At 41.6% G+C, this 22,472-nt stretch overlaps 1 protein-coding gene across 2 annotated transcripts; it reads right to left on the reverse strand.

The window, feature by feature from the left end:
* Positions 1-745: 745 nt before the first annotated feature.
* ap3b2 (adaptor related protein complex 3 subunit beta 2) lies at positions 746-21,888 on the reverse strand. Of its 2 annotated transcripts, XM_076089989.1 has the most exons (28): positions 21,817-21,888; positions 21,223-21,297; positions 20,765-20,860; positions 20,134-20,294; positions 19,625-19,691; positions 19,124-19,306; positions 17,537-17,728; positions 16,472-16,569; positions 14,254-14,308; positions 14,059-14,130; positions 13,702-13,764; positions 13,421-13,553; positions 12,744-12,853; positions 12,402-12,578; positions 11,944-12,130; positions 11,680-11,814; positions 9,403-9,458; positions 8,005-8,043; positions 7,176-7,290; positions 6,642-6,822; positions 6,238-6,403; positions 5,996-6,083; positions 5,688-5,797; positions 5,298-5,526; positions 4,854-4,938; positions 4,513-4,610; positions 1,260-1,398; positions 746-896 (listed from the first exon to the last, which is right to left on the reverse strand). In XM_076089989.1, the coding sequence occupies exons 1-28, from the start codon at positions 21,871-21,873 to the stop codon at positions 746-748; spliced, it is 3,318 nt and encodes a 1,105-aa protein (XP_075946104.1). In that variant the 5' UTR covers positions 21,874-21,888. The 2 variants fall into 2 exon arrangements, with proteins under 2 accessions (XP_075946104.1, XP_075946105.1); XM_076089990.1 differs by lacking the exons at positions 8,005-8,043; positions 9,403-9,458 and having other exon boundaries at positions 11,684-11,814.
* Positions 21,889-22,472: the final 584 nt, after the last annotated feature.

Genomic DNA, 22,472 nt, shown 5'->3' on the forward strand with positions numbered 1-22,472 from the left:
CTAGAGGGCGCTTAACAGTAAATATGGGTCGTAATAAGCTGCTGTCTCTTATTTTTAATCTTCCATTTTTCTATTCTACTCGACTTATTTTGTGTGTATTTTTCCATTTGTCTTATGTTTCTTTTATCCCTTGTCCTCATATCTTTTGTTAATCACTTTGAATTGCAAATAAACTCGCCTTTCCTTCATTCAGTCACTGCATCCGCTGAGAGGAAGACCACAAGATGTGGTTGAAAGCTTAGAAAACATCGAGTAAGCCGACCTTGTGTTTTGCTCACCTCTTGTCCCGTTATTCAGCGAGCAAATTCTGCTCAATTATTTCACACGAGATGAGTCGATGCGGGATCATTTTCATTTTAAGTGGATTTAAGGTTTAGAAGATGCACAAACCTCTTTTTTTTTGTAGACTCAGAAATTGGAGTCAAATAAATCCAATTGGCTCACGGAAGGAAAATAAGTTGCAAAATAAGTATTTTTGGATAACGTCATGTAAGAAACTTTAAAATGGAGAAAGGGATTTCATATCAGGTCATGTCTGATTGTCGTAAACATCGCGTACAGCTGTGGCATTCAGGGAATATAGGAGTCATTTCTAAAAGTATAGGGCTCTTTAACAAAACAACAAACTGGAGTTCTGGAAACGTCCTCGCTGACGCTGCTGCTAACAGGAGAACGGAGGAGACGCTACACGACGATATGCGAGAGGTGAGTTAAGGTGAGGGGGCAGAGGGAGAAAGCTCACGCGTCACTGCGTCAGAGCCAGGTGGATGTCCTTCACCAGCATCGTGCCGATCACCATTTTCTCACAGTTGACCATCAGCTGGGCGTCTCCTTCCTCTTTGGTCGCCACGGTGGCCAACACCAGGCTGCCGCTGGTCACCGTCCGGCCCGCGAACCTGTGGACAGGATGACCAGGAGGAGGGACAGGAGGACTGAGGTCAAAGCAGCAAAGATCGGAAGTAAAGATGAAGCCACAGAATAAGGGAGGGACACACGTGAGCGTCAATCAGCAGGTTTGTCAACAATTATGCACAAAAAGGAACTTTTAAACATCTCCGCATAACGCTGTGAAGAAATATGCTTGGACACATTACACATACAAGCTTGTACTTGACTTGTGTGAACATAAACCGGATCTCAGCTTCTCTCACAGACAGCATACAGCCCTCTTTCTACATCATCATCTACACTTGAGATCAGCGCCATCACAGGAGATTTAGGAGGACGTTTCCTGATGACATTCATTCTAGTCGTCTCACCTGCACTCTCTATCTGACCCACAGGGGACTCTGCTGAGGTTGGCGGCGGTGGTCACCCTCTGGACGATGGCGTGTTCATTCCGACACTTTGCGTCCAGGGTTAGCTTCTCCGTGATCTCGTTCATACCCATCAGCTGACCTGTAGAGGAATGAGCGGAGCACTGGTCAAACTGGGAAAGCTTTAAAGTTGTAGCTGCCGTCTATTTAACATCTACCAGTAGCATAAAGTGCAAAGCAGTTATTAATAACAAGGTGCTGCTCGTACAGTATCAGTGTGGGGACTCAGTACAGTGCTGCTTTACATATGAAGTCAAACTAGATCTGTTATTTAATGATATTTGCCAGCTACATACATATACAGTATATGGATACTGTATATAGGGCGCACAACGGTGATTTGATGCAAGACTCAATACATCAATGAGTACAAAATGCTACTGGAACTTAAACTGGAATGGTCTGGTGCTTCCCACTGAAGGATTCTTGGTGAATTCAAAGCAATACAAGTGGTTCAATGTAGTTTGAAAGTAAGACATTTTGTACCAAAGCGTTTACATTAACATTATTTGCATTGATTTCGGAGATTTGCAGGTCAAAAGACGTTGGTTTGAAAACTTGATTATATACAGTAAATTTTGTTTCAACAGCGTTTGAATGGTGTGTCGGTGTGAAGCAAGTCCTAATGCTGAAACAATAACTCTTCATCAACAACATAAGTAACTGACTTACCATTTCAGTTACTTAGAAACAAAAACGCCAAACGTTTGCTGGTTCCAGCTTCTTAAATAAAGGAATTTGATCGTTTTTTTTTTTTTAATTGCTTGATATTGTAATATTCTAATATATTATAGATCACCAGTGCTTCCTAATTTAAGGTTTATGACCCATCACAAGATCAATAAACAGGGAAGGAGAGCAGAAATACACAATATCACTACACAAAATAATCATTATTTTTCTGCCTTTTTTGTAACTTAAATCTAGGTTTATTGCTAATGAATTACTATGTATTTTATTTATACATATCCAGGCCCTTGGCAAAGTATTCAGATAAAACACTTCCTTGAACACTCAAACACTAAACAAACAATTCATTCAGCAGATTAATCACTGATGAGAATATTAGTTTGTTCCACGTTGAAATCTAGTAATTAAAACAAAGACGTCTAAAAAAAATTAACTTCTTCAACCAAATATAGCCTGGTTTTAAACATTAAGACGTCTGTCGACCTGCAAATCACAAAAACAATCCGTGCTTACGAGGTTTGAATGTACAACAAACATTGTGACATTGCAACACTTCAGATTCCCAACAGGGTCAGAGGTCATCAGCAGCTTCAAAGCTCAGGAAACAGAAATATGAACGAGCCGGATGTCATTCTTTTTTTGTTCACACGGTGCTTGAAGAGTGATCGGGATCAGTGGATGAGCATTTCCAGTCATTCCCGGTGTAGCAGAGTGTGAGCGGCCTTTAATAAGATGCAGGTTAGTACGGGTCAGTCTGTCTGCAGCTGCTGGAGATGCAATTAAGTGTTGATTACCAAGGCAGGAGGGGGAGTCAGCCGGAGGCATTAGAGGAGGGAGGAGGAGGAGTGGGGTGGTCTGTGTGAGGTTGGCTAAAAGGCAGGTGGGCACACAGATGGCTGGGAAAAACAAATCTATCAACTTACCTAGTAATAGCTTCTCTATGGGGGACAGTGCGAAGAGGGAGGAACCGTGGATATGACACATGTTTAAAGAGTCACTACGGGTTTGTTAGAGCTCAAAACTCGCTCAGTGTTAGTCAGGATGGGAAACGGACACCAAACAACAGAAACATGCTGATAACCGTTGTCTGTAGCTGCTTACCAAACACTTAAGACTTGGCTGTATTTCAAAAACCTGGCTGGGGTATTTCAAGTGGTCAGTAAACACTTAGGATCTGTCCCAATACCCACACTCGAAGTGTTTAGCACAGTGATAGACGAGTGTGTCCCATGTCAGAAATATACCAACACACAGTAAAAAAAAAAAAATACCGCTTCAAACAAGTATTCAGCGCTAAATGTATCCGGTCTACTGCGAAACATCAGTTAAGATGTTGGTGGTAGCACCACGAGAAGTTGTTTTTGTGACCGACAACAGCAAACAAATAAAACCAATAACAGAGCTCGACTGAGTCTCATCATCATCGATGAAGCGTGTTCCAGTGAAGCATGATAAACCTCAACAGGACGTGATTACCGGGAATATCTCACACGAGTAGAGACTTGATAACTCACAAATATAAAAGTGAGGGTATTGAGATGGACCCTTAGTTTCCTGCACTGATGAAACTATTGTGCAGCAAACTGTTTGACATAAAGAAACATACAACAGTGCAATACTGTGATTATTCATGTGACTATGTACTGTAACTGTTGTGTCTATAATGGGACAATGACAAAAGAATACAAAATAAAAAAAACGTGACTAAACGCAAACTAAACTCTCACCTGTGTAATTACAGGTGTTGCATTTATTTCAAGGTGATAAAAGTTATTTTCTAAGTGATGAAACTTTTGCACTTGACATAAAATGTGTAAAATCTGAGAGTATAGGGCCAGAAATATTAATATAAATGCTGATGGAGAGACAATTATGCTGATTTTATTTTCTCCTTCATACTTTTTTTCCCATAATCGACCACATTACAGTCTTTTATCAATGTTCCTATAGTTTATATTCAGTTATTGAATTTGTAAATCAGATTTTTCTTCTCTTTCTCGAGCGTCTATTTGAACCTGACAAATGTTTTTACTGACACAAAACATGACGCTCCAACGCCTGTTTAGCAAGAACAGCATATGAATCCCTTCAATATGATCTCAGAATAATAATCTGTGTGATGAGTGATGGAAAGGAACTAATGAACATATTTGGAATAGCTGCAAAACCCTCAAATAAAAGGACTAGACTTCAAATGGTGCTGAAATAAACTGCAGAGTAATTCACCGTCACAAAAAGACCAAATCAATATATCATCAAATGTAAAACACTGGTCTAAGTGGACTGCATATATGTGATTATAAGATATTGCCCTTAATTTATAATGCCCATGTCAACTCGTTATTTTTTGCTTGAAAATAAAGTTGTTCAAATAAAAATGAAATATAAAATCACTCGTCTACCCTCCTCCACACAGTACAGACATACCAACTCTCCCGTAAAGTCACAGTGTTGTTTATATTCTATATTCATTAATAGAGTACTAGAATTTCCTTTTATCGCTCACCTTGCTCCTTTTTAAACTCATTCTCTGTCAGGAAGACGGGCCTCATCAGCTCCCCGACCGGCGGCTGAATCGACACGAAGAATTTCCTGGTGTGAGTGCTGAAAATGGAGAGACGCGTGAAAAGGAATTGTTATCATATTTCTAAAAAGGACAGAGGGTTGTCTGAACTTATGTGAGCTAAACATCACCGTTAACTTGTTGTCTCCTCAGTGCTGTACACAAACCATGGTAGCAAACCCAGCAGCATAAGCTCACCGTCTGTTTTCACACAGTACTATGAGAGGACTGCAGGGTGTTGAAACGCAGGAAGTCTACACATTAAAACACAGAATCCATCTCACCACAGCTGGAAGTTTGCCGCTTGCGTTGAGTCACAGAAATCGATGCCCATCACAGCTGTGGCCGTCTCACCTGCTGGCAGCAGCTCTGTCAACGTGCAGGAACAAAAAGACAGCAGTGTTGACACACACACGAATAAAACAACACAAGCCGTCAGTCAGCAACTTTGATCTGAGATTAAACACGTGTCCGCCACTGCAGCACGGATTCTAAAAGATGTGAATGCTGGTGAAACAGCTTAGAACATGAAAAAATGTTTATTTATCTTTAACGAGAGAATTAATTTAATTTACTTTTATTACAAAGCTGCAGTTTTATGGACCTCCTTTGGGAAACATATTGCATTATTTCCTTTTAATGCTTTTATTCTTCTATAGTAACTACAAAGACATTGTATACCATGAGAAGTTGCCGTCCCCGTCGGGCCCCACCTGCCCCTCACTCACCGATCTCTGGAAACTCTTTGACCCTCATCCCGGACTGCAGCTTCACGTCCTCCATGTGCAGGTTCTTGGTTTCCGAGGTGGCGTTGTTGGTGAACTGCACCTGCACGGCCACCATGTTGGCGTCAGGGCTGAACGGCTGTCGACTGAAGCAGTACTCCACCGACAGACCCTCCCCTCTGATCCGGTGCAGCAGCTCGTAGCTCTTCAGTGCGCTGGAGGGAGAAATGGCCTGCAGGCAGAGGAGGAGATGAAGAACATGAAGAACGGGTTGATATAAGTTAGCATGCAAGGTATGAGATGTAGAGACTATAGAGTTACGTCCACGCCTGCCTGAACTTACATCAGTTTTTGTCACAGAAGAAGAAGAAGAAGGACATGGGATGTACTTACTGCCGGAGAGAGAACGGCATCAGACATAGACAGTCCCTCCAGGTCGGTCACGAGGCTGTTGGACAGGAAGGCGCTGACCGGTGTGACTTGAGGAGAGGGAGCAGGTTCGACTGGGACAAGAGACGAGAGTGTGAGACGCATTCAACGAGGATGTCCCCAAATTCAGACTGTATTCATCCATTTGTTATATTATCTCTTGTGGGTATTTGTTTCCAACAGTGATTATGAGAAACAATCACACAACACCCCCGTCCACTGAAGTGAGCGTCATTACTGTCGTATTCTCTTTGAGAGAGAGAAAAACTCACAATCATCGAGGTCGAGCAGAGACATCTCTTTCTTCTCTTTCTTGGTCTCTTTCTTGACCGGCTTAGAAGGAGGTTTAGATTCAGCTGCCTGAGAGGAGATGAAAGAAAACTGACGATTACTTCGTGAAGACTAAATACAGGAATGTTCGGTCCATCAGTCAATGAGTAAATGTTATTTTAGTTGTAGATCGGGTCCTAAATTCACCTGTATTTGACATTTTAAGGTGGTTTTTTTCCAATACCTTTTTTTTCTTTTTGACTTCTGCCTCAGACTCTGAGTCTTCCGACTCTGATTGGCTGCTTTCAGACTCGCTCTCGTCGTCCTCGTCAGATTCAGACTCGGAGTCGCTCTTGCGTTGTTTACTCTTCCTCTCGTGTTTCCTCTCTTCTTCTTCACTGCTCTGCTCGCTGGAAAGGAAAGCAAACTTCAGAGGTCCCATTTAGGATGCTGCAGTTATTAATATCATAAGGGACGAGACAGATTCTAACTAAACTGGATCTGTGAAATGGTCTGTACAAGAAGAGAATAAAGGGACCTCCATTAACCACAGAGTGGGCTTTCTGTATGAATGAGAACAGGTCAAAAAGTCTAAATATTTGGCACAAAATAAAATATCATACATTAAATATTAACAGAATGTGCTACCTTTCGCTTTCTTGCACTGGCTTCTTTAATTCTTTCTTAATCTTCTTCTTGTCCTTTTCCTCCTTTTCCTCCTCTTCCTCCTCCTCAGACTCGGAGCCTTCCTCACTCTCTTCGCTCTCCGATCCAGAGCCGCTCTCCCCGATGCCGCTGCCGATCTCCGAGCCGCTGGCAGAGTCCGACTCTGAAAGAGAGAGAAGATCGGGATCAGATGGAAAATGACATCCAGACTTTTGTCTCTTATTCCTCGTTGTTTCAATTTGAATATGTGTCACACCAGAGAATTATGGAACAGATTTAGAACATTACTGAGCTTTTTTTTAAATGAAACTATATACACTTATGACCACTTTTGTATTAAGACGTTTCATAGGATTTGTTGACAATAAGAAGAACATTGAATAATAATATGTCTCCCTAAAGCAAACTCCATTCACGTCGGCTTGCAGCAAAACTCTCATGCTCACACACAAACACATCTACTGGACTCATGAGACTAAAGGATGCGATGGCACAGACACAGCCCGTTTGAGATACCACTGTCAGCTGACTCCGTCGGCCCGGACTCGCCCTCCGAATCAGAGTAGAACGGCTTCTCCACCTTCTTCTCCTTCCTCTTCTCCCGGCTGCTGCATTTGGTCCATTCGGGCACCTGGAAGAGGAAGTTGAGAACAGTAAGTCGTCGGCTCCGCCTCGCTGACCAACCTCCTCGGACAGAAGCAGAGAGAGACGTGGGCAGATTACAGTAGCGTGGCCATGAATGCCTCTGCCTGGCCGTGATGCAGCCAAATGAAGCCAGCCATCAGATGTGCTTTTAGACATTCTGACAGTCGGAGGAGAAATTCGGTGCAGACACCAATGTATTTTTGTGCACAGATAGCACCAGGTGATGCCTTCATGACCAGTTGCATAAATGGTTTTTCTTTTAAATACAGGGAGCAGTTCCATTAAGAGAAGTGATGTCTTTGAGGAGCGGTTACTATCCTCCCACACAAGAAAAAAAAAAAAGAAATTGATCCGTCTCGCTCTTTCTGTGACCAGACTCATTAACTGGAAACATCAGCTAATGAGTGTGGACATCCCCAGACCCCATTTAAAACCCACCAGGCTGCTAATGAATCTCAACGGGTCAGAGGACAGCACGTCCTGCTAAAAGAATCACTTCTTTAATGGTAGAGACCGAGGAAGAGGGTGTTGTGTTTCAGGTAGCTTTGGCTGAGCTAAGCACAGAACAGCAACTACATTAGGCGAGGGTGGGGGGGTGGGGGGGGGGGGGGGGGGGGGGGGGTCAAGAAGCAATCTGGGTTTTTGCCGCTATATGGGTTGAGGCTCAAGGAGGTGGGCTCTTTGCCGCCAACTGACTCACACTCGTTAATGTTGTGACTCTTTCAAGCAGCGTAAAAACCTGGTAGATGTAGAAAAGAAAAAGATTGGGATGGAGGTGAGATAAGAAAGAAGAAAGGTTGTGTTGTTTTTAGATAAAAAGTCAGGAAAGTGAGAGAAAACAGGCAGAGGAAATGTTTCTGGATCTAAATAAGGAGACGTGTGAGAACAGTTTCTGATATCAGAGACAAAAATAAACCCCAAATTTGTGTATTTACCGCAATATCTGGCAATTAGGTAGCAAATAAAATGATCAAGGGATTTGTCTTTTTTTCCCTGTTAAAATCAATGCACTCCAATATAACTTAATTATACTGTATACACCTAAATAAAGAGAGAAAAGGTCAACATTAACATTCACTACTTGCTAATACGTCAAGCAAATACACAGGAATGCATTTAGTCTTCATCAGTGACAAAGCATGATGTTGTTCTAGCATGGATTAGGATGACGAGGTGGAACGGGAGAGCTCTGGATCACATCACTCAGAATCACAACAACAACATTTGTGACACATTCACAAACTGTGTCACAAATTTCCCGTGAGACCAGTGAGGTGCAGAAAAGGAAACAGTGAAGTGCAGTGAGCCACTAACTAACCAGCTGGCAAAACAATCCACTCAAGGTCCACTTACTCTCTTGTTCTGAGGTCTTTTGGATGTATCACATTTCTGCATTTAAATAGCACCTTTTATCCAAAACGCTTTACAATTTACCCCTCATTCATCTTTATCGTCAACAGACGAAGATTGCCAAGTTGTCATGAAACTGTAGCGGTTAAAACTTTCTATTATTCTGAAGGACTGTAGGACTTCTTGTCCCTGTCGGCTTAAACTTAAGTGTTAATAAGAGAGTAAGTGGACCTCAATCTCAACTGTGTAAATGCTCAGAATAATGAAATATATAAGATAATGGAAAGTTTGAACATCTGCAGATCCTTGACAACTGAGCAAATTTCATCTGCTGATGAAGACGATGATGTCGTCAGAAGCTCCAGGACAGGAAACTAAATGGACCTCGAGTTTAGAGACAACTGCAGTCAGGCTCAGCTTTCTAATCCTTTTGACTTCTTTCAGTTGCTACTTGAATTCCTCTTTACGATTTGACATCAACTCTTATTCCACAACTTCAAAACATTAGAATTTGTGTGTCTTCATGTTAATCTCTTTCCACTTCGGACAAATGCAGCCTCTTTAAATATGAATCAGCACTGAGGAGTAGAATCGTATTAATCTTATCGACTTGACCATCATCAGTTACGACATTATGACAACCAGAGAGAGCGAGAGACTATGAGAGGAAAGAGAGAGCAGTCTTCAAAGCAAACATCACCACACTCCCAAACTGAGGCGGGGGGGGGGGGGGGGGGGGGGGGGGCACCTCTCTCCGGCCTCCTAGCAAGCTGATCCGCCCCTCGCCGGTGGTTATGACTTCCTCTGTCTGTGGAGATGCATAATGTGCAGAGGGAGAGCAGCGGATGTAATGGGACACTCACACTTTGATAATGACCCAGCGAGGCTTTTGTGTATCATACGTCATTGCTGAACATTTTTTTCAAAGCAAACCTTCTTTTTCTTTTAGGTTTTTAGACTGATTTCTAACTAACTTCCAAGCCGTCCAATCACTGTTGAGACTTGTGCTTGAGATCAGATGAGTTTAAGTATCCCGTAATCGAAACCACCCATCATGTTTAAATGTGTTATTGTGAATGGATTTTACGCTGCTGGATATTATCTAAAGATATTCATTATTATTATTATTATTTACGATTTGTAAACATGTGCGCAACAAACGTTTTTCAACAATTTATCCATCGCTTTTAGCTATTTCAAGGTTCTCATCGTTTGTGCTAACAAGTTGTTCCTGACCCAGGGTCAGGTGTTTCAGCTGATGGTGGGAGGTGACTCCTGTGCAGTATTGTTTTTTTACCAAATTACAATCTGTACTTTTCAAATAAACTAAACTAATCCACGCTTTTTCCACGTACTGGATGCAACTAAAGTGGTACTCCCTGCAAGACCATGAATCATAATCACAATAGATCATCACCTCTCCAAATTTAAGTCTTTCTTTAAACTCAATGTTACCCTGATGAAATGTAACATCATTTTGCAATTGCGATGGCCTAAAATCATTTAATTTAGGTAAAACATTTAGAGATTTTTTATGAACCGCTGCCATGTTTTACCAGTTTGAAAGCAAAGATCAAAACTCCTGCGTTTCTCTAGTCAGGTGTAGAAACGGTTGATGACGATGTGTCAGTTGACGTCAGAAGCTAATTTAATTTGATCCCTGCCAGACCACGATAAGAGAGGTTAAACTGGGTTAAGGCATTGCAATCCCAGCTGCAGCTATGAGGTCTGCAGTCAGAAAATCAATCCGATGTCGGCGCTTCTTTGAGTTCTCAAAACAGAGCTGCATTATCACATTGTTCACTGTAATGGATCAGCTATCTCAAGCAAGTTTCAACGCTCAAAAGAAACACTATCTGCCTGGCGAGCAGGGATTAAATGCTTTGGAAAACGCTGAAAACATGCTAAACTGTCTGTATGGTCGCACGTTCACCACCAGTCAAATCAATAATGTAACTCAATGCACCTGTGGCCTCATCTTGAAATCTGCATCACAAGTAAACGACAAGTTAACACCGGGTATGGAACATAAAGCTGAGAGTTAGAACAAACTACACCATAATCACAATAATGAACAAATCTATGACGACAAAATCAAGCCTTGAGGTCGCTCCTGTAGTTTAAAATCAAGTGATTTTACGAGTCTTGATTTTGACAAAGAAGTGACACGCTCAAGTTTTGATTTTATGTCTTCGTTTAGATCACACTGCTGGTTATGAACCGATGGCACGTGGAGTGGATGGGATGGAGAAGAAGAGGGGGGACTTTGGTGAGTTGGGATGAAGCTCTAGAAATACATTCAGATCAAATTAAAGTTTGATTGTTCAGCTATACTCATGAAGAGGATAACTTGAGGGCAATAATTAATCAATACATTTATGCCGAATATCAACCATTAGCTGTATCTGTACAGAAATATTGGTGTTATTTTAGGTCAACCTTCAACAGGGACTACAGGAGGTGGTTCACTGCCGTTGATACTGATTTGTCGTGAAAACTTAAGCTGTAGCTCCCAAATCGGTTCCCTTCTGTATCGCATGTGCTATTGGCTCAAACATCGGTGAGAAATCACTCGGACGGGTCGAGTGAGCTGCTGCCGAACAGAAGCAAGTGCAGCAGAGAGGGCGAGGGGGTTCAACACCACCGACTGTGTTTTGATAGTGAATCAGAAGTTATTGAATAGAGGCTATAACCCTCTTTCCTCCTTTATTCATTTCCCTTCATGGAGTGGGGGAGTGGTTAAGCAGCATCCTTTTGGAAATAGATGGAGGCCAAAAAGGATGCATGTTACTGATGAGCTGTTAATGCTTATGGGCTGTAAGTGGATGAAGGATGGCTAGTGAAAGAGGAATCAATGTTATATTGGAGTTAGTGCTATATTGGATGCGAGGCTCTGGTGACTCTGTTCAGCCCCTCTGAGGCACTGCTCTGGGGCGGGAGCAACCCTCGCTCCCCTCCACCTTTCCGGGCCCCTGGAGACCCCAGAGGGCCCCTGTGTCTCTGTAAGTTACTGTTCCCACTGCACGCACAGAATCCTTCACCTCCACGTTGCGCACGGAGGGATCTGGGGCGGCTTCAGGCCAGTCAGGCAACTCCTGGTAGCCGCCAGCCTTGGCATTCAGCAAGTGGGACAGTGAACCCAACTGGAAGTGGTCTCGATCTGCAAAGAATCAGAGCACCTATTTGACTAATCTCTATTTCAGTGTTCCGGTTTATCTTAAGCATTATAGTGGGACGGTGTTAGCTCTTCAACTCTCTCCCAGCTGTAAAATGTAAATGGCTCCTGTACCTTTAAATGGAGACTCGAGGACCGGTGCAGGTTTGAGGGCGAGGAACAGTTTCTTAGCGTACTTGCTCAGAGCTCCGCTCTTCTCGGTGGGCACGATGAGCTGACGAATGAAGCGCGCCCGATCACGGATGTCGTAGTTCTGGTCGTACTTGGCCAAGTTGAGAACATACTGCGTCAACAGTTTGGTCTGCGAGACGAGTGAATATGAAGGACATGTAGGATGAGGACAGCAGAAACATGAAAAAGCTACCATCTGATGCGTTTATGCACGGATATGTGTGCTTGTGTTTGTGGAGGGGGGCTCAGTTTGTTGAAATTAAGGGACAAAGAACAGTTAAGACTGTAAAATCTTACTCTTGAAATAACAATTGTACTGGTGGCATTGCACACGTTGTTGAAATGTTATATAGCCTAAATCTAAATACTACCATTGATGAAGAAACACATGTTGTTCACACCTGTTTGGAGTTGGTGAGATAGAGCTTGGCGGCCAAATTGATGATTTGTAGCTTGACAATATCCTCTTCGTTAGTGAACGACTTGGCCATCTTCCTCAGGACATCAGGGGCGATCTTAGGTACATGCTCACAGTATTCGCCAATCAGCCACAGGATACTGGCGCGCGCCATCGGCACCTGACAACAATTAAAATAAAATTAGACGGTTGTGTTTTGTTGGGATAAACCCCATTGGGCGAGCTTGTTTCAACACAGCAACCCATGGTCATTTCAAACCAAGAACCAGCCTCGTTTCCATTGCTGTGCCCAGAAGCTGTGACAGCTTGTGAATGAGACTCTCACCTGGATGTTGTCTGTTAGTTTCGCCATGTGCTTTATGATGTCGCTGTGCTTCTCCGGTTGCATCTGCAGCAGCTTCTTAATAACTACCACCGACTCGGCCACGACCAACTCTGTACAACAGGAGGAAGATACACGAATAATAAATAAACAGTGAAGATGTTTCTTTCATCTTCATCCTAGATTGAGTTACTAAAATTCAAATTCAGTCCTTTACTTATTTTATTTTAGACAGTTTTAGTGGTTTTATATGTTTTTTTCAGCTTGTTTGGATGGGAAGTCTGTCTTGTATCTTATCTTCTGCTTCCATTTTCTTCACTGTGCTAAATTATATTTCACAAATGCAGATGGATAGGCTTGATTAAATTATCCTACTGACCCGATATCCAAGTATGGTAGCTGCAACAATTAAGTCCTTCTAGTATATATATATATATATATATATATATATATATATATATATATATATATATATATATATATATATATATATATATATATATATATATATATATATATATATATATATATATATATATATATATATATATATATATATATATATATATATATATATATATATATATATATATATATATATATATATATATATATATATATATATATATATATATACACTGCAATATGCATCACTTAAAAAGCATCTTAGAAACACTCACCGTCTCGGTTGGACAGCAGCTGCACCAGGCCGTTCAGACACGTGTCCCTCACCTCGCCGATGTTTGTAGCACAGCGGCCGATGGCTTGAATCGTGGCAGCCACGAAGTCTTTATCCATGCTTTTAATGTAAGTCTGCAGGAAATAAATATGTACTTAGTAATGCAAAACATAAAGGAAGTTGGCGTATCCCTCCTTGCTGAAGTAGAAACCTGCACAATTTTTGTTTTGCTACTTGGACTGAGGACACAATCCGCTCTTCATGGAGCATGTTTCACTGTACCTGAAACTCTCTGAGAATGGTGGAAATGTTCGTCTCATTGGCCAGATTGGTGAGAACCTCCAGCTGCAAAAGACAAAAAAGAAAGTTTTTAAACACTGAAAACTTCATAAAGGGATATTCAGAAACATATTTACTGTAATTACTGTACAGATTTTTCATGGAATGTTGCTACGTATAGTAAGACTGCGCTTTCACTTTTAAAATATTACTTTTTCTTTACTTCAATAAAATGGTTGATAATAGGCAAAAGATGCTACCACGCCTCAGAGTTTAGAGAATGAATCGTCTTCCATCGATTCAGCTTTAACATTAAAGAGAAAAGGGACACCGGCACAATAGAACGGGATAGAAAATAACCTTCAGGACTTTAATCTGCGTTGGGTCTGTGGACCGGATGTAGAAACTCTTCAGGTACGGTTCAAACATTCCCTGTGAAACATAAAGACAGACGAAGAGGAAAGACCCTCAGTGAATCTGCAGCTCCATTTGCAAGAGTTGATTTCAAATTTCACTTGCAAACATCCAAAAGAGATACCGCCAGGTGTAGCTCACCCGTCTCTTAATCGTCATGGTTGCCACGTTCTGAAGAACGACATACTGGACTTCACTAAAGGGAGAGACACATGAGAGACACATGAGAGACACATGAGAGACACATGCGAGACACATGCGAGACACAGGAGAAACCGACGTATTCAATAGTAGAAACCGACGTATTCAATAGTAGAAACCGACGTATTCAATAGTAGAAACCGACGTATTCAATAGTAGAAACCGACGTATTCAATAGTAGAAACAGACGTATTCAATAGTAGAAACAGACGTATTCAATCCCCTTTTCTCTCCCGTCTACTTGACCGGAGACACCCTGCGGCCATATTGGAGGTCCACGGCTCTTCTTCCAAATATTTGTACAAGTAGTTACCTGTTGGACAGGTAGCAGCAGCAGCAGCCACCTTAGCTTATAGCACAGTGAATGGCAACATGATCGAGAACAGGCTCCACTACAACCTTTTTTTCTTCCAGGTAATATAATGTTTGAAATACTTCTGTTGGTTGTTTTCTGCTCTTGAGTTTTGGTTGATAAGAGATAACTTTAAATGTCCGATACAGACCCCTGGTAAACCCACACAGGTGTTTTCCACTTAGCCCGCCTAATTACACCTCTTCTCCTGGCTGTGATTGTGCACAGATTCATTTAAAAACAGCTTGTACGTCAACCTGAAGACCAATTCACTTCCGACAAACTACGCCCACTACTGACCAGTTGGTAGCCACTGGTTGTGCAGGTGAACGACAAAACAAAAAAAGGTTTTTTGCTCCCGAGTTGGGGTCAAATTGCCAGATGTCAGGCCACAAAGTTTTTATATTCTAAACATACTCGTGAAAACTATCTTCCGATTTGTAAAATCAGCCTCATGGATAGTCAACAAGCTAACGTTAGCTTATCCAAAAACAACCGTTAACTCACAGTAGCCGACTTTACGCAAACGGCTTTTAGCTGTAGATGAGTCTGACTTATGGGACATTTCTCCCAGATACAATATCTCTCACTTGGTGAAAACAATACAGAAGTGAAAATCACAGTTGTGGCTACAAACCATACAGTCTGTGGTCCAAATCTATGGTACAAACCACAGTTTTTAATAAATGATACATTTTAAAATAAATACAGGCAATTATAAATTACACTTCCATTTAGTTGATGGTTTACCATTTACAGTGTGCGCTTGTGTGACGCCAGACCACTGCTGCTTCGTGAAGTCGGGTTCACAAGTAGGAACTCCGACTTTGAGTGGCGTTCCATTGTACTTTTTCTAGTTCCATGTTTTCTGAGATGCAGCATAACGTCTAAAGAAAATCCAATCAAGTAGCGTGCATCTTAATTCATCTTAGTCTTAGATTAAGATTACATTTTCAAAGTAATTTTTGTTACTTTTGCAATACAGATACTGAAACAGCCATTAAAAAAACCATGGCTACAGCATTTCCTGAGTCAATAAAAGCAAACAATTGATCTTCATGCATACCACAGGACATCTCCATTCGGGTATATTTGTAAATGGTCTAGTACACAAACAAGACCAATACAATTGTTTAAAGAACTTAAGTGGATTTCTTGTTTAACATCTAGGCATTATTCTTCCAGGTAGTAAACCGATGTGGTTTTAATTAGAGCCGAGACTCCACACCAATGATAAATTCTAATGAAACTTATCGTACGGTGCAACAGATTCCTGACAAATCCCCCACAGAGAGACGCTGCTGTTTGGTCGCTGCTGAATGATGAACCCATTACAGCACACTCGGAGCCAAAAGAGCACTTCTTCAATAAGAAGCTGACAGTTTGCAGGACTTACTGCCGAGAGGCCACCTCTGTGCCATCCTCACTCCTTATGGTTTATGCCTTCACGTTTACCTCAGACTCACTGAGCTCCCCGTTTAATTTCACGTCCTGCTTCAGGGCCGCACAGATTTATTTTACTACCCTCACTTGTCATTTTTTCCTGTTCTCATTCTGTTTTCCACTTTGCTGAGTTTCATGGTCATTATGGTTCCCTCTTCTCACATTCAGAATGTTTTGTTCCTTTTCAAGCGAGATAAACGCAGCTCTTCCTCAACCTTTGCTCAATTCTCAGCCACGAGAACGTTGTGAGACTGCTCATGCTGCTGGCTTGATTATACATTTTGGCATCCGCTGCTGCCTAAAATTTGTGGTATGGCAATTAGAATAGACAATTTATTTCAAATTATAGACAGTGCAGCTCACCTGTGGCTCCTCAGGAGACGGACCAGGGCCTTGGCAATCACCCCAACCTCCACTTTAGGGGCAAGATGGAAATACAGCTGAGCCACAGCCATCACCACCTGGAACGGGCAGAGAGGGGTAAATCATCACCAGTGATACAATCTCACAAATACAGTAAAACAGTTGCATGTGATATGTTTTCCATCTGGAACGTTTTGTTCTCCATTAATTTGGTATGTTGCAGTAAAATGTGTTGGATGTTTAGATGAAAACAGCCGCCTGCAACACTGATGAGAGTGGAAGAAAACAGTAAAGTTATGGGCCATAAAATGTAATTAAATGAGCTGAAAGATGCTATGCAGAGGTGAGGCAAGCTGCAGAGAGCCCTTACAAATTTGTTTAAGGAATCTTCAAACCTGCAATAACTTGCTTTTTACCACTTACCGCCAAGTTGCATAATGCATATGGCAAAATAATAGCTTTAAAAAGGCCCAAAACAACATAACTATTTAAAAACATCAGGGCAAAGAGAAACCATGTATTAATTACTTAATAGGTGCAAAACAATAAGCCGCGTAAAGTGCAATTAGAGAGCTCAATGATCGTCTGCTATACTACATGCAAGATAAGGAAACACATTTGTTGCCTGAGGAACGGGGTTAATCTTGAACCGCCTTTAAGCAAACAGCTCGACTACAGCAGAACAAAGGCAGAACAATGTGTGACGGGGGGGGGGGGGGATTTCATAACATCCAACATGAAACAAAACAGGCCTTCCAAGATGACCACAGCAGCACTAATGTACATGGGATGCTTTATTCATTTCCTTTGGGAGATTGTCGCCATTTCAGAGTGAGAGGTCAGCTCTGATTAAGCGCTCAGGGGCACTTCAGCTGCTTGTTAACATGAACCAAGGTCGCGCGTTTGAAGACATCGGCTACTCGAAACAACGACCTGCAGCTAAAAGTAGAATAATGATTTGAGAGAAAACAATTCTCTGCCATGGCAACGGACTCAAGAGGAGAGTTAATGGGCTGTTATACTGATGTACGGCATGTGTATTATTTAGAAGTGCAGCGCTCTCACAGCTGCGTTGCGGCTCTGCAGGAGCGGTTTGGTGTTTCTCAGCAGCAGCCGATGGTCTGGATCCATCACGTATGGCTTCCTCTTAGCCATGGTAGCCTCTGCCTTCTTGTCCTTCTCTTCTTCCTCCTCGTCGTCCTCATCTTCATCTGAGCCATAGAAGGTCTTGTCGTTTCCCTCCTCCAGCAGGGACTCCTGCAACGACAGTGGGATTAAGCAGAGTGTTGCAGGCAAACAGACCAAGACAGAAATCCCTCTTGCATGGAAAGTGGTTATTGGTTGCTTAAAAAGTCACCAGATGGTAATCTGCTCTTGAATATATTTGTTAAAAAGCAGCAACATTGTGTATGAAAAGTACCATTAGACATCCTCGCTTCAGTGCAAAATGGTTCTACCAATTTGTCACCACATGCATCGGGAATTACCACAATAACAATGTTCCTCACGGTCTGAAAAATGTCTCAATTTGTTGCTTATCGCTTACGAGAAAATAAGTCGACAGGTGGGCCTGAAATATTGATAAACAGAAAACGAAAAAACAGCAAGTGGTCAACAGTGAAAGAGGGAAACAATGATTGGACGGTTTCAATTTGTTCCTCCACACAGCCACAATGGCAGAAGCGGAAAAATTAATCCGACAATATAAAACTTGAGCACCTATACACTTTTGTTGCACAGTAATCTTCCTAAATCCTGTCCCTATGCAAATTAGTTGTTGACACGAGACACGAGTGAACTCACTTCTGAGTTTTGTAAATTTGCATGGACATCCGTAACATAGGATGAGGCTACAATGGTACTACAACGGTAAATGACGATGTGCAAATAGTGGCCACGTGCTAAATAAGTGTGTAAGCTACATTTGCATATGGTGTTGGAACAATTAACTTATTTTATTAGTTAATCCACAATTCTGCTGTATAAAAGTAAATAACTATGGTCTCTGATTTCTTTTGTTTTATTTTTACAGACTGAGCTTGAGGTAGTCACTTCTTATCCGGTCAAAGTTCGAGCTGCAACTTCAGATTTGCACATTGTGAAGTCATTCTATGTACTGTGTGCCGGTACAGCCAACTTGCGGCTCAGACAGCAGCCTTGAAGACTTCAGCCCAGAGTCGACATAGAAAGGAAAAGGGTGTGATTTATTAGACTAGATTCATTAGATCAGATTCTACTTTGTTGTCATTGCACGGAGCTCATTTGATGAGACAACAAAATGCAAAGTAGCATTTAAACAGACGTGCAAAAGAAGCAGTAAAGTGCGTTACAGTGTAAAGTGCATATAGATGAGGATGGATTGTGAACACGCGGTGCATTGAGCTTCACTGATTATCTGTGCTGATTGTGTTGACAGCTGCTGGATGCAAGGGACCAGCAGCAGATAACATGAGCATCTTGATTGATGTGTTGCCTCATGAGGAGGATGGCACCATCAGACGTGACTTGAAGCTAATCCGAAGTAAACGGCTACACATCACAGACGTCTGCACGTTGGACCGTATTCAGACTTAATGCAATCAAACATATATGACGTAACCGCCGTGATTTAAGAAGGTTTGGGTACTGTACTGATTCTGTATTCTTACTCACATTCATGTTTGGGTTGAGGAACTGGGTCCGGGCGTAGCGGGTCAGCATGTTGATGATGACGACCTGCCCCCACTCCTCCACGTCGATGAGGAGGTTGCACAACTTCCTGTAGTTCTTGTGGATCAGGTCAATGCGCTCCGGACACACCTCCTCAAAGGCCATAACAACGCTTCCTGCCACCAACTGCAGCACACAACAGGTGGTGATGTTAGGATGCTTCTCTTAAATGTCAGGAGAGTACATGTTATCCATGAGGATTACCGACGCACAAAATACAATCCATGCATACTCAAATTACCTCAGGTTTTAACAATAAACCTGAATTTTGGTTGGAAATGACAACAGCTTGTGCAAAAACTGCACGGTGAAGAGGGAGCCTGTTCAAACAAATGATCAGCCCTGAAACAGCTGAGACAGTGAATGCCATCTGGTGATTGCTCTGATACTTTTTCAAACTTGAAGTTGCATTTGTTAAAAATAAAAGAATCAGCAAAAACCCACCGTGGTTTTGTCAGCGAGGAGTTTCTCTATGACTTCAATGAGCTGGTCCTTCTGTTCCGGATCCAAACTGGAAGCAGAATAAAATCATTAAAAAGGCATGAAACTAAATGCTGGAGAAAGAGTTACCCATCATCTGTTCTGAAAAAGATGCTCTATTGATTATAAAACGAAAGGATATCACTTCCAGTATTGGTTTTAGCTTTTACTGCAATAAAAAGCTTTAAATTTCACAATGATAATAAGTCATAACAACATTTGATCTCAGTGTTGATCTTAGCCTCGTGGTTCTCAAACTGGGGTTCAGGACTCTCTAATAAGCTGCAGGCTCAAAAACAGATTTCTAATTTACAAATGTATAATTTATGGTTCTTTTAATCCTTGATATAAAGCCTTGTGATATCTGTAACTAGAAGAAATCTTCCAATATTAACTAATAACTGAAATAATCTTCTTTACACCCAAAACAGGGAATCAGGGGTCTGAGAACTGAAAGGATTTCGGTATTTCACCTGTAGAGTTTAGGAATTGCGTGAGCAGCCGTCTTCCTGACGTACGGAGACATATCAGAGGCCGCTTCTTTGATGGCCAACATCATTATGGGGACGATGATCGTGACTCGGATGCTGGAGAGGACTCGCAGAGCGCTGGCTCTGATCAGCTGGTTCGGATCCTGCAGAAGAACAGAGCAAGGTCCATATGAATAAGAGTCTACAGCAATGAGAGGCTATTCTTAGGCAGAGCTGTGCGATGAGCTCAATGCTAACATCATGATGTTTACCATGCTCATCATCTTAGTTTAGCCAGGTCTATAAAAGGCAAAAGAATATACCATTGCCATGAGTATGAGTATAAACTGCTTGAGTTTCCAACAGAAGCAGTTTGGTGGCGCACGATAAGCTCTTCGTTAGTGGCGGAAATGTAATAGAGGCGATGAATGTGGTGGCTGAAACATTATAAGTGGTGGACCGACCGACACATCGACATTACCATCCACAGAGCCAAGCTGCTAGCATGGCTGAAACAATACTTTATTTTCTGAGTTTAATCATAACATCAGACCCCCAATGTTGATAAATGTGTGTATTTCTCATGCGAAAAGTCAAACTCTGAAGGAATTGTCGCTGGTAAAAGCTGCTGTACCTTCAACCCTCGCTGAAAGGTGGAAATGGAGAGCAGAGCGAGATCCTGCTGCTCCTCGGCATAACGCACCAAGTAAACATAGACGAGCTTCTTCACCTAGAGAGAGAAGTAGGAAGGAACAAAAACATGTTTAATCCAAATTATGCAGATTACTTCAATTATTTTCATTGAGAGAAATCTGAAATGAAGAGATGAAGCAAAGTGATGAAAAAAAAAAACTTAAAAAGAGGAGAAGAGGAAAATGGTTACTTTGTTCAGGTGAGATAAAGCCAAATCTCACAGGTCTTTTAAAAAATGCAATAAGATGATTCATAAATCACAAGCAAGCTAAGTAAGAAAAAAAGCCTCAATGCAGAAAGAAGCTTTTTTTTATTTTTTTAACCACATTAAACCTCACAAAATGAAGAAAAGGAGCAAATAAGACATGAAGCAACATGAAACCCGGGCTCATTACAAACCTCAATGTTTTTACAGGCGACGTTTTTCACCACAGCAGGGAAGAGATCTGATGCATTTTTACCTCGGGCGATCATCTGCAGAGAGAAAGACAACCGGAAAGCAATAAAAAAAAGAAATCATAAGGTGACATTTTTCAATCATCTGTGAGAGAAGGAACAACTGTTTTATATTTGATCTCAGCCGGTTTTCAAGCTTTTCCTTCTCTTTTACTATCCGCTGTCCTGCTGGGATGATGACTGAAGAGACGGGTGTGGAGCTTCAGATTATGAATATTTAACAGCGGACTGCACAGTTTGTTTCTCTAACCATTGTAGTTATATCATCTAAAACTTTGTCTTACAGCTGCAGGACATTAAATCTTACTTAGGATCCAGTTTTGGTTTGTATCTGTGTCTCTCATGGCCGCATCTTTACCATCAAAATTATGACATCAAGTTTGGTGCAGGGCACAAGCGTTGGGTCTTTACTGAATTAATAATGTTGTACATGTGCCGTTTCTTTTTCTCTGAAAACTTTGCCTTTGTCCTGCCACTTGACGTGCATCCGTACCTGCTGATCAGTGAAATCCCAAAGGAAACATTATTCACACTCACAGCCACGATGCGCTTCATTGCCTCCAGCTTCAGGGAGTCTTTGTTGCTGTCCAGCATCTCCTTCAAGTCGTCATGTCTGAGGGAGTAGGAAAAAAAATAAAACACTGAAAATTAGCTCACAGCGTTTTCGTTTCAGCAGCGCGCGAAGCAGCAAAAGACTGTTTACAGAAAGATTACCGAGGCCTCAGACGAGAAAACGCAGACCTGTTTTACGATTTCCATTCAGTGCTCAAAAATGTGCCAAAAATGTGCCAGTGTGACCCAGAAATTATTCTCTGTGAAGCGTGAAATCCAGCTTGCAAAATATGGGAACCTTTGAAACTGCACCCACAAAAGCGGGGTAGTTGGAAAGAGACATACTCTTTAAAACATGTTGACTTCTTATAGAAATCATAGATATTTTAGCAGCAATGGAGGAAGAAACATTTCTCTATCAGTAGATGTGATCCAATAGAAGCTCACTTCTTTTTTTATTTAGATAACTCAATAACCTACTATTGTGGGAACGAGATTGTGGTGCTGAAATGATTAGTAGATCAACAGGATATGAATCAAATATTGCATTAAGCAATTATCCTGATTATAAATGTATAAAGATAGTGTAAAGATGGCTAATAAGAGCTATGGTTCTCAAAGTAAGCCAACAGCTAAAGTAT

Source organism: Anarhichas minor, unplaced genomic scaffold, assembly GCF_050575085.1.
Source record: "Anarhichas minor isolate MPS153535 unplaced genomic scaffold, ASM5057508v1 ptg000011l, whole genome shotgun sequence".
Lineage (NCBI taxonomy): Eukaryota > Metazoa > Chordata > Actinopteri > Perciformes > Anarhichadidae > Anarhichas > Anarhichas minor.